Below are 18,310 nucleotides of genomic sequence, written 5' to 3' on the forward strand. Positions count from 1 at the left end.
TACTAATGTCATGGTTGCCATGGTACCCTCCCAGGCGGTGAGTAACAGAAGTGTTCATCGCCATCTTTCGAGTAAACAACTGTGAGATGACACGTTGCACAGGATGATGGGTAATGGTGGAGCAGCAGTGCGCAAGCGATACAAAAAAAAGTGTCCGAAAAACAATCGGAATTCAGCATGACCTTCACCTTTGACCTTGTGACCTAATCAATCGATTACTCAATCAAACTGCGTAGGAAACGCGTTAGGGAGTGAGGCTCTACGGTGTTCAGCGAGCAGGACGTCTGCTCATCTGACTCCTTTGAGTCCATAGATCAGATAAAACCTAAAGGCAGCATCTGTGACGCTGATCTTTGACCTTGAGGCTGGAATATCGACAGGGTTCTGGGGAAGGACAAGGACAGCATGTGTTTCAAGGTCCACAGCGATCGATGCATAATATCCCGTCATAGACCGGAAAGCCATTTATTTAAAGGACACGCAGACAGTTCATATGAATACACAACAGCCCTTTCCCATCGATGGTGAAGACCTAAACGGCAAAATAATAAACAGAACTACCGTCGCTATGGAGATTGGTTGATGTGACAGCGCTGTCACACTGGAAGTAGCTGCACATACACAAGCCACTGTTACCGTGACAGCGTAAGTGAGGGTATTCATGCATTTATTCGACCATCAGAGAGTTTGGGTCGGGAGTGGAGGAGTGGAGAAGGAAAGACAGGAGAAGAGAGAGAAAGGACTGGCTGGGACGGCATCAGGCTGCTATAAAAACCCCTGCGAATCGATCCCCCCCCACCCCCACCCGCACCCCCAGGAGGCCGAACCTGCACCTCGCCGGCTTCCCTCCCGTTGCCAGGGCAACCAGCGGAGCCGCCTCTTCCATTTCGGGAAGCCGCCAGCGCCGCGCGCGGCTGCTCAGGCTGTCACTAGGCGACCGGCTGCTGTTCACGCCGCTGCAGACGCAGACAGGCGAGCGTGAGCCAGGAGCCCCCGTACGCACACCTGCAGCCCCCCCGTCCCCCCCCGTCCCACGACACGCCGCGGTACTCTCACCACTCGCCCCCCCCCTTTCACTACTCCCTGCTCCCTGTGGGAGGGGCCACGACACATCAGAAACATGTCGGTCTCCAGGTCAGAGGTCAGCTTTTACAGAAGGGCGGAGCGGCCTGGCGTTCACAAAGGACCGAACTGTCGCGGTTTTACTGAGGTGAGCGGATCAGCTTTTACAGCACCGGGGAGGCCGGCCTCCAAAGACCACGTCTCACAGGCACCGAGAACACAGCCTCCAAAGACCAGCTCTCACAGGCACCAAGAACACAGCCTCCAAAGACCAGCTCTCACAGGCACAGAGAACACAGCCTCCAAAGACCACGCTCTCACAGGCACCGAGAACACAGCCTCCAAAGACCACGCTCTCACAGGCACAGAGAACACAGCCTCCAAAGACCAGCTCTCACAGGCACCAAGAACACAGCCTCCAAAGACCAGCTCTCACAGGCACCGAGAACACAGCCTCCAAAGACCACGCTCTCACAGGCACCGAGAACACAGCCTCCAAAGACCACGTCTCACAGGCACCGAGAACACAGCCTCCAAAGACCAGCTCTCACAGGCACTGAGAACACAGCCTCCAAAGACCAGCTCTCACAGGCACCAAGAACACAGCCTCCAAAGACCAGCTCTCACAGGCACCGAGAACACAGCCTCCAAAGACCACACTCTCACAGGCACCGAGAACACAGCCTCCAAAGACCACGTCTCACAGGCACCGAGAACACAGCCTCCAAAGACCACGTCTCACAGGCACCGAGAACACAGCCTCCAAAGACCACACTCTCACAGGCACCGAGAACACAGCCTCCAAAGACCACGTCTCACAGGCACCGAGAACACAGCCTCCAAAGATCACGTCTCACAGGCACCAAGAACACAGCCTCCAAAGACCACGTCTCACAGGCACCGAGAACACAGCCTCCAAAGACCACGTCTCACAGGCACTAAGAACACAGCCTCCAAAGACCAGCTCTCACACGGAGAGGAGAACACAGCCCTCAAAGACCACACTCTCACAGGCACAGAGAACACAGCCTCCAAAGACCACACTCTCACACGGAGAGGGGAACACAGCCCTAAAAGACCAGCTCTCACACGGAGAGGGGAACACATTTTTTTTGGTAAGTTCTTGCGGCGCCGTTTCTCAGACGAGCCGAGCCCCCACACGGCGCGGCGGAGCGACAGGAAGTCTGGTCTCCCGCGCGATCTCGCCCATCTCAGACCTTCCGGAACGTTCTGACGGCGGGGAACGCACAGCCGAGCCAGAGAGGAGCGCGGAGGCGAAACAGGAAGGCGGCTCGGGTTAGAGAACGCCTCTAAATATTTAAAAAACTTTTTTTTTTAATCAGGCCGAGCCCCTCTCTCCTTTTGATCCATCTCAGAACTCACGACCGTGGAAAGAAAGCAGTCACATTAACCACAGCTAAACAAACACTTTCCCCCAACCCGATTTAATCCATCAAGTCTTTTTCTTTTTTTTTTTTTAAACACTCCCAATTATTCAGGAATGCAGACTGTACTGTAGGTCGGGGGGGGGGGGTCGGCGCTGACGGGGTTAATCGCTGTGTGTCTGGGTACGGCAGCATTTATTTACACTCCGCTGTCCATTAACCGTTAAACAAACCCGAGTGCGACACACAGGCCAGCCGTGGGGGGAGCGCAGAGACGCTGCTGCTGATACCAGCGACGGGCACGCTGCGTGAATAACAACGATACGAGCGCCCAACTCGCAGGACTGCAGCAGCAGACGGCTTTCATCTAAAAGAGCGCGGCATCACCCACAAAATGGCAGAGCGAGTTCAGAGTGAAACACTCGACCGGGAGTTAGCGTTAGCGTACCAGCGCGAGCGCTCCTTGTGACACCTAGCGCTAGCGACCTGGGTCTTTAGCCCACGTTAGGGGCAGTCATGAACAGAACCTGAGCCACTGAACGAAGAAACACTGTGAAAAATGCAAGGACATCCCCTTAGCCAAAAACTAACGGCCTGTATTATAGCACAAGAGATTATTAGGGCCTGTGGGTTTTTGCAAATGGGTTTTTAAAAGCGTGTCTTTAGTACAGTTTTTTTTGTGTTGTTGTTGTTTTTTTAAAAATCTGTGTGTTTCAGACCTACGCCAGGGTCCATTTTTCACGTCAGTTCGGAAGAAAAACAACCCTCCCCCCCTTTCGCTCTGGGGGGGGGGTGGGTGTTTGAAAGGGGGAGAGACGGATGGAGAAAGGAGGCAGGCGGCCAGCGGCGTCAGGAGCCAGGGAGAGAGAGACTTTGTTTGGAGCATCTGCTCGCTTTTCTGCTGAAAGAGGAACGGGCAGCGCTCGCTGGGCTAGGGCGGGGCGGGGGGGGGGGGTGGTTAGGGGAAGGGGGGAGGAGCAGGGGGGAGAGGGAGGGGTACACAGGTGTCTGCCTCTCCTGAAGTCTGGCATGTAATCGCCTGCATACTGGAAATAAAACAGTGGCGAACAAGCCGGCGCTAGTTGGGTGGTTAGGCGGCTAGCTGGCCACGTGCAGAGAATGTTCTGGAAGTGCGCCCAGGGAAGCCCGGATTGTATTTGGGCGGGGCGGGGAATGTTAACGTAGCCTGACTGTTATTTATTTACGACAGGCTTTAAATTGAAGGATTTTCGAGAAACAATATTTTTTGCTGTATTCAACATTTCAATGTTGGTGAACTTGATAAGTGATATGAGCTTCATATTGAAAGATATTGGCCCCTGTGAAAACATCACTGAACCCCAGTGTCCCGATCCCTAAGAGCCCAAATCCCTAGTGCCCCTAAAAGACACTTTGGGCAGCTGGGTGAGGGCACTGCTTTTACGGTCCGCCAAGTTTCAGCAAGACGGTTTATTCATCGAGGGGATCCCTCATCAGGACAGCGGCAAACACGTCCACACACTGTGCAGCATAACCCAACCACACACTGTGCAGCATAACCCAACCACACACTCTGCAGCATAACCCAACCACACACTGTGCAGCATAACCCAACCACACACTCTGCAGCATAACCCAACCACACACTCTGCAGCATAACCCAACCACACACACCACAGTGTGACCACAACCCACACCCCCGACCATAACCCAACCACACACACCACAGTGTAACCACAACACACAGCCCTGACCATAACCCAACCACACACACCACAGTGTAACCACAACACACACCCCTGACCATAACCCAACCACACACACCACAGGGTATCCATAAGACACACTCCTGAATGTAACACATCCACACGCACCTGACAGGAGTGACAAAACTTCTACACACTGGAAATACAGTCATGAGATTCAATTAACGTCTGGGAGGCTTATCGTTTCCTGAGATACGAACAGATGATAGGGCTGAGAAGAAAAAAATACAGAATAAGATGAGAATGAGAGATTGAGAGAAGAGAAACGAGAGAGAGGGGGAAGAGAAAAAGACAGATGGAGGGAGGGAGATGGAGAGAGGTAGAGGAACATAAAGAGAGAGAGAGAAAAGGGGGGAGAGAGAGCGTGAGAGACGAAGAGAGAAGAGGAAAGAGACAGAGAGACAGAAACGGAGAGAAAAGGAGAGAGAAAGACATATAGAGACAGAGATAGAGATTGAAAAGGAGAGAGAGACCGAAATAGAAAAGGAAAGAGAAACAGAGATAGAAAAGAAGAGAGAGAGAGACAGAGAAAGAAAAGGAGAAAGAGACTATTCCCCTGTAAGACAGCCAAAGGGAATAAAAGCCTTTGGCTCTCCAGCAGCACAGCCTGCTGGGATAGGTCTGAAGGCTTTCGGGGGGGGTGGGGGGGTACTGCGGGAGGGTAGAGGTGGCAGTGATGTAAGGGGGTGGTGCTGCACATTCCCTTGGTGAAATGATTTTTCAATTAGTGTGTGAAATGTGTCTGAGGGGGGAGAACAGGGGGTCTATCGCTGGGTAGATAAGGGGGGGTGGTGGTGGGGGGGGGGGGTTTTCTCGAATTCAATCTGTTCAGCAACAGCAGGGAGGGAGGGGGGGGGGGGGGGGTTTGGCGTCAGCGCCAGAGAATGTCTCTCCCCTCCCCCACTTCCATAGACACACAGCCCCCCCCCACACACCCCACCCCCCCGGCCGGCCGGTGGAGCCACGAAGAGACTCATTGTTTAGTCTAAACCCTGCTGCTGCAGAACAACACCACTGTACACCCCCCCAGCCCTCATTCCACACACAGCTCCTATCAGCATCACAGCCTGCCACACACTGCGCGTGTGTGTGTCTGTGCGTGTGTGCACACCACTGTACACCCCCCCAGCCCTCATTCCACACACAGCTCCTATCAGCATCACAGCCTGCCACACACTGTGCGTGTGCGTGTGTGTGTGTGTGTGTGTGTGTGTGTGCACACCACTGTACACCCCCCCAGCCCTCATTCCACACACAGCTCCTATCAGCATCACAGCCTGCCACACACTGCGCGTGTGTGTGTGTGCACGTGTGTGTGTCTGCGTGTGTGTGTGTGCGTGTGTCTCTGTGTCTGTGCGTGTGCGTGTGCACACGTGTGTGTGCACACCACTGTACACCCCCCCAGCCCTCATTCCACACACAGCTCCTATCAGCATCACAGCCTGCCACACACTGCGCGTGTGTGTGTGTGTGTGTGTGTGCACGTGTGTGTGTGTGTCTGTGCGTGTGCGTGTACGTGTGTGTGTGCGCACGTGTGTGTGTCTGCGTGTCTCTCTGTGTCTGTACGTGTGTGTGTGTGTGTCTCTGTGTCTGTGCGAGTGTGTGTGTGTGTGTGCATGTGTGTTTGTGTGTGTGCGTGTCTCTCTGTGTCTGTACGTGTGTGTGTGTGTGTGTGTGTGTGCACGTGTGTTTGTGTGTGTGCGTGTCTCTCTGTGTCTGTACGTGTGTGTGTGTGTGTGTGTGTGTGTCTGTGTGAGAGAGAGAGAGAGAGAGAGAGAGAGCTGTACAGTACTGAGCAGGAGACATAAACACAGCCAAAGACACAGAGCGACACGCCACGGGCTGACAGACAGCACGCTACACAGAGCCGCACACGCTACACGGAGCCGCACACGCTACACAGAGCCGCACACGCTACACGGAGCCGCACACGCTACACGGAGCCGCACACGCTACACGGAGCCGCACACGCTACACAGAGCCGCACACGCTACACAGAGCCGCACACGCTACACGCACACGCTACACGGAGCCGCACACGCTACACAGAGCCGCACACGCTACACGCACACGCTACACGGAGCCGCACACGCTACACAGAGCCGCACACGCTACACAGAGCCGCACACGCTACACGGAGCCGCACACGCTACACAGAGCCGCACACGCTACACAGAGCCACACACGCTACACAGAGCCACACACGCTACACGGAACGCCACATGTCCAGTGAGCTGTCCGGCAGGAAGTGCGGTGAAGAAGCGCCCGGTCCACGTCAGGAGCAGAGCGCAGAGGACACGGGGGGGGGGGGGGGGGGGAGACGGGGGGGGCCAGGAGTGGGAGGACCTGACTGAGCGCGCTCACTTCCTGCTCTCCCCCACGGCGATGCACTCTACCAGCAGAACCCTACACACCTGGTATCTACAGCAGCGTCTCTGACACTCTCTCACACACACACACACACACACACACCACACCACACACACACACCACACACACACGCGCGCACACACACACTCCAGGCCCTGCTCACTCCACAGATAAAAAAAGCTTCAGGGCCACAGCCTGTTACCGCAGAAACGATTCACCAGCTAAAGTCCCTCGCATCACTGTCACATCGCTCATCACACGGGAGAACAGCCAAGCGTCCGCTGATCTGGGATCAGCCTCTGGCTCCTGTCCACGAGTCCCCCTGTAGAGAGGCAGAGCTCCCTGAACTACAGTTCCCAGACCTGTATGCCCACGAGTCCCTCTGCAGAGAGGCGGAGCTCCCTGAACTACAGTTCCCAGACCTGTATGTCCACGAGTCCCCCTGCAGAGAGGTGGAGCTCCCTGAACTACAGTTCCCAGACCTGTATGTCCACGGGTCCCCCTGCAGAGAGGTGGAGCTCCCTGAACTACAGTTCCCAGACCTGTATGTCCATGAGTTCCTCTGTAGAGAGGTGGAGCTCCATGAACTACAGTTCCCAGACCTGTATGTCCACGGGTCCCCCTGTAGAGAGGCGGAGCTCCCTGAACTACAGTTCCCAGACCTGCCCAGAGTGACTGCACTCCAGCGCACAGACCCAACTGCAGGGCTTGCACACAAACAGGCCTCTAATGCTGGGCTTTTCTTTCTCCCTTTAAATCAAAGCTGGGTTTCATTACACTGCACACCAGCCCCACTGTCCCAACGCTACACACTGCTGTCACCTGGCCTGGTCTGATCTCTGGCCACTACTTCCTACCCTACGGGGTTAAAAACCCTCTTTAACATTCACGGACAGAAAAAACCTTCCACAGCCAGCCGACTCCAGCGTCTCCGGAGCGGGGCGGTTCTGGCGCGCGGAGCGGTGTGAAAATGGCCGCCGTTTCAGAGCGCCCGTCGCCTCAGCCCTGGGAGCCGCGCCGGGGGCCTCCAGAGGAGCGCGCCCAACGGCCCGAATCCATCACGCCCAAAATCTGCACGGCGACAGACGGGCGCTCACTCACACGCCACTGACCAGCCAGGGCTGGCACACGGGCCCGGCCCGCAGAATTAAGAGCGCGACGGTACGTTCAGACACAGAGAACATGAGCATCGGCTGCAGTGTTACTGAGGGGAGCGCTCTTAATGTGCTTTTTTATTTAATCACACCCACACAAAATAACACGGGAACAAACAGCCGACACCGAGGTCCTGTACTTCAGAAGCACTATTACACACAAACCCACCGCCTCCTGCTCTGCCCCATACATTATAAATGAAAAAATGAATTATAAATAAAATAATAAAACCGTGTTGAGACGAAAGAGGATGCAGGGTAGCAGCTGCCTTTTGATAAAAGCTGTATATGTGTGCGTCTGTGCTGTGTGTGTATGTCTGCACGTGTGTGTGTGTGTGTGTGTGTGAGATCGTGGTTCAGTTACACATGGAGCTCACATTTCAGCTCATTCTGCGGGCATCTCCCAAGGGCTGCTGGGACAGAAACGCTGCACATGAAAACTGGGAACCAATCAATGCTCCCGTCAGGATGAGGGTCACAGTCACCCAGCTGCAGAGTCACAGTCACCAAACACCCAGCTGCGCAGTCACAGTCACCCAACACCCAGCTGCGCAGTCACAGTCACCCAACACCCAGCTGCGCAGTCACAGTCACCCAGCTGCGCAGTCACAGTCACCGAACACACAGCTGCGCAGTCACAGTCACCAAACACCCAGCTGTGCAGTCACAGTCACCCAGCTGCAGGGTCAGCGCCCAGCTGCGCAGTCACAGTCACCCAACACCCAGCTGCAGAGTCACAGTCACCCAGTGCCCAGTGCCCAGCTGCGCAGACTATAAAGCCGAACAGAAGCCAGCTGCTGAATGTGGATAGTGCTGAAACAGAAAGGCTGTACAAACCGACGGGGCGTTCAGCAGTAAGGAGGAGAATGCAGGGAAAACAGAAATAAATAAATGAATAAATAAATAAATAAATGAATAAGCGGACACACAAGGCCTGGACCCCTGGCCCTGCAGGAGGGGTTTGGGTTACATTCAGCCGACCTGCAAGCCTATTAATAACAGAGCCTCATCGATCTCGCTGAATAATGCATGAGGCCGAGGGCGAGGACGAGGACGAAGGCTGTGCCCAGGCTGAACACGCGTGTGTGTCTGGACTGAACACACGCATGTGTCTGGACTGAACACGCGTGTGCCTGGACTGAACACGCGTGTGTGTCTGGACTGAACACGCTTGTGTCTGGACTGAACACGCGTGTGCCTGGACTGAACACGCGTGTGTGTCTGGACTGAACACGCTTGTGTCTGGACTGAACACGCGTGTGCCTGGACTGAACACAGACATTTCCCAGAGACACGGTCATCCGCACAACTGATATCGCCTGTGTATTTAAACAAAATAATTCCCCTTCACAATGAAAGGGGGGAGTATTAGGGGTGCGATGGCACATGAAAACCTCGGTTTGGCGCTGAGCTCAGTTTGGACTCCATAGTCCATCACAGCAGAATAGAATGAAATGGGAAATATAAAACGGCTGCTCGTTTATTATGAAAATTTTGTTCTCGCCGAACAGAATAAGGCAAATGAACACCAGGCCAACGAGGCGCCTTCTGTACGTGCATTAAAGCAGGAGTGTAACTGCTAGGGCGCAGTGCGTGCCAAACCAACCTAACGTCCCACAGCGAACGGGGAACACACCCGTCCCACGCCAAACGGGGAACACACCCGTCCCACACCGAAGGGGGAACACACCCGTTCCCATCGGCCACACAGTGGCGACCCGACGCATGCGTGCCGCCATAAAATTTGCCGTGTTTACGGCCAAACTGAGGAACCTCTGGCCAGATCCCAAAGGGGACGGGAAGGGGGGTCAGAGCTGGTGATAACAACCCCCCCACCCTGCCCCCCCCCCCTCAGACTGAGGGTAATGAGCCCTAACGGACGCAGTGGAGTGTGAACGTCTATCGCTGCTCCCCACTCTCACACACTCACTCACACACACACACTCACACACTCACACACTCGCACACTCCCACACACTCACACACTCGCACACTCGCACACTCGCACACTCCCACACACTCACACACTCTCACACACACACTCTCACACACTCACACACTCGCACACTCGCACACTCGCACACTCACACTCACACACACTTGCACACTCACACACTCTCACACACTCACTCACACACACTCTCACTCTCACACTCACACACTCGCACACTCTCACACTCACACACACTCACACACTCACACACACTCACACACTCACTCACACACACACACTCACACACTCTCACACTCACACACTCTCACACTCTCACACTCGCACACTCACACACTCTCACACTCTCACACTCACACACTCGCACACTCGCACACTCTCACACTCTCACACTCTCACACTCTCACACTCGCACACTCGCACACTCGCACACTTGCACACTCTAACCCTAACCCTTTACAACCAGAACTAGCCAAATGCAGGAGAAGGCCTGCACATTAGCTGTACGAAATTAGTGTTGTACCTTATTGAACCTGTGTTTTGTAGTTGTCTAATGACCATAATATGCACTTTTTTGTACGTCGCTTTGGATAAAAGCGTCTGCTAAATAAATGTAATGTAATGAAATGTAATGCAAACAGACATAAACGGCCGGAGCTCTGAGGCCGGAGGCCAGAGGCTGGAGGCCAGGAGAGAGGCCAGAGGCTGGAGGCTGGAGGCTGGGAGAGAGGGGGTCTCTCCAGCCATGAGGGTCCTGGACCACAGAGCAAGGCCCTACTGGATTCACTAGCAGGGGAAAAGATAATTACCAACACAAACCCTCCACGGCTAGGCTAGTTGCTTCTTTTTTTTCTTTTTCCTTTTACTTCTGCAGTTAGAGGGTGACGCAGTTACATCCCCCCCCCCCCCCCCCCCCCCCCCCAAACCCCCCTGAGACGGGGCACAAGCCCAGACAACAGAAGCACCAAACAGATACATGCATGTGAAGCACAGTTACGAGGTGCTAAGTGGCTGCGATAGAATCATCTTCACTTTCAGCGGAAGGGCGCGGGGGTCAAGTTCAGGGTTCAGAGGTCAGACTCAACCCTCACACGGCGGATGAAGGAGCTACACGCGGAGCGCGGGCCCCGGGGGGTCGGAGGTCAATCACCAGGAGACCCGGGTAGTGACCTGGAAGACCGTTTCAAGTGCACCCCGGAGGAAGAAATCCGACCCGAATTGTTCCAGCAGACGTGCGGCTATATATGGCCACCCGCAGCAGCGCCGGGCGCTACGGACGCCGCCGCGCCCGACGCAGATAAATAATGCGTCTAAGTGGCGGCGGCGGCGGGGACACGCAGAGCCCCCACACGCATGTCTCTGTACATGGCAGACGCGTGAGAGCGGGACCCGGGCGGGAGACGAACAGGGCGTTCTCCGGCTCCATTACTCACGCTGAAAGCCGATGCCTCCCCCCTTCCTGCAGCCCCAGGCACGCCGGCAGGCCCCGCCCCCATCCTCCTCCACCGCCGCCGCCGCCGCCGTGACTCAAAGCTCCAGGCTTTTCTGTTATTTCTGTGACGCATTGTGCCAGGATTCGGTTTTTCAACACTCAAGCACTTCAGAATTTTATTTCTTTTGTGTGTTGGTTACGCCAACACACAAAAAAAAAAATTGAGGGGAGTTTTTTTATGAGCTGATCTGCGGTCTGCCTGTCCTAATGAGGGGAAGACGCAGAGCTCGGCCACATCAGTCTGGTTAAATTCATGGGAGCTCGAACGCAGACCTCACACGTGGAGCTAAAACACTGAAGCTCACACGCCGAGCTCCAACACTGAAGCTCACACGCGGAGCTCCAACACTGAAGCTCACACGTGGAGCTCCAACACTGAAGCTCACACGCGGAGCTCCAACACTGAAGCTCACACGCGGAGCTCCAACACTGAAGCTCACACGCGGAGCTCCAACACTGAAGCTCACACGCGGAACTCGAATTCTGAAGCTCACACGCGGAGCTCCAACACTGAAGCTCACACGCGGAGCTCCAACACTGAAGCTCACACGCGGAGCTCCAACACTGAAGCTCACACGCGGAGCTCCAACACTGAAGCTCACACGCGGAGCTCCAACACTGAAGCTCACACGCGGAGCTCCAACACTGAAGCTCACACGCGGAGCTCTCTCATGGAGCTGGAACGAGGAGCTCACACGCGGAGCTGGAACGAGGAGCTCTCTCGCGGAGCTGGCTGCTCCCTCGCTCACGCTGCTACTTGTTTATTCAGACGCAGAATAATGGCTCTGCGGCCAGACTGTGCCCCGAGGCTCCGCTCCGTCTCAGTCAATCAAAGCCACACAAGCCCCGCCCACCTCCTGAACCCTGCTCACCTGTCTCCGTCTGAGAACCCTCGCGGCAGAGAACTTTTTTTTTTCTTCTTCTTTTTTTTTTTTTTGTTTTTTTTTGTTTCGACTTCGGCCCGTTTCCCTGGCTAGAAATAAGCCCAAAACATGTGGCAAGATACCGTAAAAAAAAAGGGGGGGGGGGGGAACTACCAAGCTACTGAGAGGTTATCATACACTAGCTAAGCAGTTAGCAAGATAAGTTTCATTTTGACAAAAATCCTTTATTGCCCCCCCCCCACCGGCACCTTGACTATACAGGGTTAGCCACAAATAAGCTGAACAGTTACAATATTTTTTGTTGTTTCGTCAGGACAAAAAATATTTAAAAATACTGTAAAGCAACACCAAACTGAAATATCAAATGAGTGTCTTTATTGCCATAGCTTTGCGGGGGGAAAAAAAACACAGTTTTTTCTTTTTCTTTTCCTTTTCTCTTCTCTCACAGCTGCAAAAGTCTATCAGTGTGAGAGGAAAGGCCAGTAACACTGGGCACCGTGCCACCCGTGGGCAGTGAACAGATTCACAAGGGGGGGGGGGGGCACTTTGGGAGGTTCCCATAATGGCTGTACTGGAGGGGGGGGGGGGGGCACACGCATCGACTGGGCAGGCCAGGACGAGCATAATGGAATCGGGCTCCTTGTTTGGCCCTCACTGTCTCTATCAGCACCCTGGCCTCCCCAAGCGCCTCCTCCTCCTCTGGTGCTACTGTACAGCCAGTGGCTATCTTATCTAAGCCAAGGTCAGACAGAAGTTAGGAATAACCTCCGGCAGGCCAGGACAGGGCTGAACTTCAGACTCTCAGCTCAGTCCCGGCTCCTACACAGTCCTTCTGTCCCACCCCCCCACACCCCCACACCAACCCCAACCCCCCACCCCCCCACCCCCCCCCCCCCCCCTCCCGGCACCAAAAACCAGCAGGCACTGCACCCAATGCACCCGAGGAACCAAACACAGCGTTTGACTCTTCGCATACGACAGCCTCGCTGTCCCGCTACGCTTCCAGGCCAGAACAGAGTCGCCCAAACAATTCTGCTAATCTACGAGCAGTTCACAGCTGGATTTTTACCTCATATGGGCTAAAAAAAAATTTTTTAGTAGTAAAAGAAAACCAGCAACAAAAAAAAAAAAAACAAACGAAGTAGGGCAGACAGTGGAACCCAAGTGGTAAGCATTGATTATAATAGGATTCCACTTTCTTTTTTTTTAAACACAAAAAAACTTGCAGTTGCTGTGAAAGCACTCCACTGGCGCCTGTGGGCAGAAGTACTTCTGGAAAGATCGATAAGTCGGCCTTTGAACTGGAAGACGCCATTTACAATAATAGAACCCAGCCGTCTTTCCACCTACAGCAAAAATCACTCACTGGTGTGGGAGGTGTGTAATGAACATACAGACGCTTTCAGATTTACGGCACTCTTTTTCCGAAATAAGGAACAAGGGTGTTTTTCAGAAGGAGGCTAATAACTCCTCCTCCCTGCAGGCGCTAGACAATATTTATGGAAGGACAGACAGGACAGAGACAGACATTCCGCGTGACGTAACTCCACAGCGCGGACCGCCAGACTGGATTAAGAGCGTGGTACCGATAAGGACCGGAGCTAATGAACCGAGCCGCAGACCGCGTCAGAAGCGGGACCGCTGCCGATCGGCTCGCGCCAGTCAGGCCTCGGGATTATTATTATCATTAGCTCCGCTCGCGCAAACAATTCGTACCTTTTTAACATTGTCATTTTCATTGGCTCTCCTCAAACAATCAATTCAGCCTTCTACACGCTGCGTGATGAACTTCTCATGCCCACGCAATGGACACGGATGACTCAGCCATTAAAGGGTTTTAAATATCAATCGTCTCAGGTTTCGCGTGCACACACCTAACTGCTTTAATTGTGCACTCTGATGCTATAGTGCAAATATAGAGTAACTCAAGATTAGCTATATGGTCTTTCAGGGATTCATTTTCAGATGGGAATTCCATAAGAGCTTTCTGGAGCCTCCAAACAGATTTTACAAGCTAATGCTTTTCCGAGTGATTATTTGCAACTGGATTGTGAATGCAAGCAACATATAGCAGGCCCATTCACATGTGTGCTCACACACAAAGACACTTACAAACACACACACTCGAAACTGGTCTCCACTGCTGTTGGGAGACGGTAAAGAACAACATATTGGTTAGATGTTGAAGATGTTGACCATTGCATCTGTGGGGTCACATATTCGGAACCAAAGAGGACCAGAATTTGATACCATCTTCTAACCCAAGTCAGAACATACTTAAAGATCTGGCAGTTTACCGAAGTGGTTGATTACACTAGTAATGTGTGGTTGATTACATTAGTAATGTATGCCTTGTAATCAGTGGACATACACTATCTCCATACAATCTCCACATAAACACAGGCAGCATGGTCACATGGTACGCTGCGATTGTTTACGTGTTGATCTACGTACAACTGTACATAAAAAACACAACTCTGGGCTCCTGTGCAGTGACAAGGCTTGTGAATCGCGACCTTTACCATTGTTCGGTAGGTTGGAGACAAGATGGTGCAATGCTACATACCAAAAGCTATTTAGCTGGCAATGAACCAATAGGCCACTCGGATCAAAAAATACAAGAACCGTAGATCACATTTTCCAGGCTTCCAGGTGAAATTCTGCATAACAGTACAATGATTGTAAGACCCGAAGCTTAGTCGACTATAAAATATACTTAATTGTGCTTGATACTGGCGAATGTCGTCTAGCTTATACTAGTAGACTAGTAGTGGTGAATTTACCAGGTACGACTGTCGTAAGATTAAATTTGCAAATATTTTCTACACCTCGCCAATTGCAACAATTCTCCAGACAGCAAAACAGCATTCCTTCAAGTCTTCATTAATCATTGGCAAGTTATGTGCATTCAGATACACAGTGCGATAGCAGATGATACAATAACATATAAACTGGCATGTTCCGGTCTGTAATTTAGCTAGCCAGCAGAATAGGGTTTGCCTTAGCTTATGATCATATTATGCAATGTTACTGGGATCGGTGAATGCATTTGCAGCACACCATCCTAACTAGCTTGCTAGTTACACTACTAGACTAAATTATGCATTTAGGTGATCCTAAAAAGTCGAGTTAGTTAATAAGGCCGTTATCAAAACTAGTCGCACTAACTAGTCTAAGATAGTTAATAAGGCAGCAACCAAAATCTACTGCTTATTTCAATCACGAATCAGCCATGTATAACTGTTCATTTGATGCATTAGCTACCAAGATAGGCGATGCTATATATTTAGCTAATCTCAAAATAAAAATAGCGCTAGTCTAACGACACTTTACGTTATGGCACATACAAGCTAGTTAATGTCAGCGAGCACCAGTCATCGATACCTATCGAGCAGTACAAGTCGAAAACCAATAAACATTCGCCGGATTGTGTAAACGAACATCTTCGGTTGCCATATCCCAATATCAACATAGCTAATACGTCAAACATTACAGACTCGCCTAGGAATAACGTTAGCGAGTAGCTAGCTAGACAAGTCTAACGTAACGGACAAATTAGCGTACCCTAGTCGGATAGCGTTAGCTTGCGCCAGCTAGCTAGATACTCACCAGCGACTGGGCTGAGGAGAAGCACGGCGTACAGTCCCAACGCCAAAACCGACATTCGGCCCGCGACCGTCCTCATTGTCGATGCACTCCGGCTCCGCTGAAGCAAGTGGCTCCTCCACAAAGTTTTCGTTTTTTCGCCCTTTTCTCTCCCTTTTTTCCAATCCCAGGTCATTCGCGCGGACTGTAATATCCAGTTGGGTGCAAATTACAAATGAACGTGGGAAGGAATCGCATGATTTTTGCTAGCCAACGGTCCCTCACCTTATAAAAAATTATATTTTTTAAATAAGCTTTTCCGTGAATGGTCTACACTATTTCCCCTATGTTTAACTATATTCTAATCTTCCTTTTATCGGTGTCGTTATTACCTATTTCTGCCACTCGTTATCTAGCTACATTGTGTATACCAGCTAACGTAAGCGAGCTTGCTAGACGCGTAACCAGTCTTCAAAGGTGCAAAAAATGTACAATGCCTCAAAACAAAAATGCTCCAAACTCGACCTTGTGGGTTTATTGATTATTTTACTTTATATCCACGCGAGCGAATGGATATCTGATCAGATTGCAATTAAACCCATCCTGGAAGATTAGAGTCTGACACGCTCACCAAATATAACGTTACTGTCGTTATGCTTCCCAAATAAAATCAAATGTCCTTCATTAAATATACAAAATTTCTTGCGTAGTACTAGAAAAGTACAGCTAACTTGTTAAACGAATGCATCTTATACCGACCCGATCGTGTCGGGATTAAATTTTACAATACTATTTCCTAAAACCGTGGATTTGAATCGGTTCCAAGAAAAGGCCTTTAAGTATAAAATGTAACGTTAGCCACAACTCGCACTCCAGCTAATTATGTGAAGAACAGTCTTCGTGTAGCCAAGTCGAATCTTATTCGACCGTTTCCCCGAGACGACTCAGAAATGATTACAGCTAAAAGCAGACGATTTTCTGTTGAAGGACTTCTTAACTTGGTGTCAAAACGCAGGAACTGGCCAGCATTTTCTGCCCCTTTCTTCTGTTGCTCCCGTGTCGGCAGCAGAGAAGAAACCAGCCAGCCACTCGCCACCGTGGAGTTTCGTCTTCCAGGGATCCGGTTTATGATCCCAGGATGATAGCTGGCTGTCTAGTTAGCCAGCCAGCTGACTAGACAAGCTATGTTGTTAGCCGCGTTGTTTTCCGTTCTATTCGTGTACGATCTCGGTGGGAGGAAAAAAAACAAACAACGACGGAAGAAGGCTTAGCTACAACTCCAGTGGATTTCCAGGCGCGGTGCAGAACGAAGGGTGAACAGTTGTAGCTTAGCACTAAATAAATTGTTCACACTGGCGACTGTTGCTAGCTAGCGAGTTGCATCGCGAGCAACCCAAAATCGGCATGAAAACACGCAAAAGTGTCCAACCATAACAACTTTACACGCGGTGCTAGCGAGGTATTATTAGCGGAATAATCCAGTTCTGTTTAGGGAAAAGGTTGAAGGAGGGGGGTTGCGGAGTCTCTCTTTCCCCCCGTCGCTCTTGGGCGGAGAAATTTGGCAGTGACCGTGGCCGAGCGTCAGACAGGGCGGATGGAAACGCCTCGTCCTTCCGGGACTCGACTGTACATTAAAAGGGGGGGAAATGGAAAATCCTTTTCTCCTCTCCAATGTGTGTTTTCATCTGAGAGAGCAAGTGGAGCGCCCTCTAGCCGTTCCACCCATTCTCATCTGTGTTATGAACGACACGTCACGTCTCATCGAAAACGTGGAAAGCAACCTTAATTACTGTGTATATCTGCAATTAAAGTCAGTACAGTAATACAGTCTAAGATGAACTGTCGCTACTCAATTTACCTGGCACCTTCGTTCACGTTACACGGAAGCTGAACCAGCTCTATTCAATGCTCAGAGCAATAGTACTAGATTCATTAATATAACGTAATATAAGTTGAATCAGGTCTGTTGGGCTTAAACAAACAATCTGCGCCCACACCAATCCTTCTTGGATAAGATTGGACACGCTTGCTGTACAGTAGCCTATACCGTCTCGTGTATGTGTTTTTTTAGTATGGCAAGCAAAATATATAAAATACACGTTGAAGGTAACGTGTAAAGGTTGCCATAGATTCCAGTTTCCTCGTAGAAGTTTTCAGTCTCCCCATGATTACATCCAGACTGTCATTTCAGATATCAGAATTGTTATGTTCAAAATACTTTTGGTAGCCTACCAGCAGAATAGGTTGTGTTTCCAAGTATTATTGTGTCGCTATGTTGCACTCTATCCAAATTCTGATTTCACAAGGTCAGAGAGAACAAGTTAACCTTTGTAAGGACAGAGTCCATCAACATTGTTGGCGTATTTGTTGGAAACCCTGAAAAATGCCAGTGCTAAAAATTTCTGTACAAGCCCTGCCACCTTTTATTTTTTTTATTTTGCAGATAGAAAATCTTGGGCCAACGGTATACTGTTTGTACTCAAAATTAAATCTGCCAAGTTCTTTTTCACATTATTTAAAACTAAAGTAATTGAACTTTGGGTCATATTTTATAAATGAATTAGCAATGGATACTAGATATTAACATGTTAAACAGAGGTCCAAACCGAAGTGGCTTTATCTTTCTACCAAAGTGTATCATTGTGTATTAATTCCCATCCTGATCCATCAGACCATTCCATG

General features: G+C 51.2%; 1 protein-coding gene across 1 annotated transcript in view; it reads right to left on the reverse strand.

The window, feature by feature from the left end:
* LOC118213566 (bone morphogenetic protein receptor type-2-like) overlaps positions 1 to 17,355 on the reverse strand; it is a 63,030-nt gene extending 45,675 nt beyond the window's left edge. Inside the window, exon 1 of the mRNA XM_035392517.1 lies at positions 15,653 to 17,355. Coding sequence (XP_035248408.1) covers positions 15,653 to 15,824 — 172 coding nt within the window. The 5' untranslated portion in view covers positions 15,825 to 17,355. The remainder of the gene's footprint in view (positions 1 to 15,652) is intronic.
* Positions 17,356 to 18,310: the final 955 nt, after the last annotated feature.

Source organism: Anguilla anguilla, chromosome 15, assembly GCF_013347855.1.
Source record: "Anguilla anguilla isolate fAngAng1 chromosome 15, fAngAng1.pri, whole genome shotgun sequence".
NCBI lineage: Eukaryota > Metazoa > Chordata > Actinopteri > Anguilliformes > Anguillidae > Anguilla > Anguilla anguilla.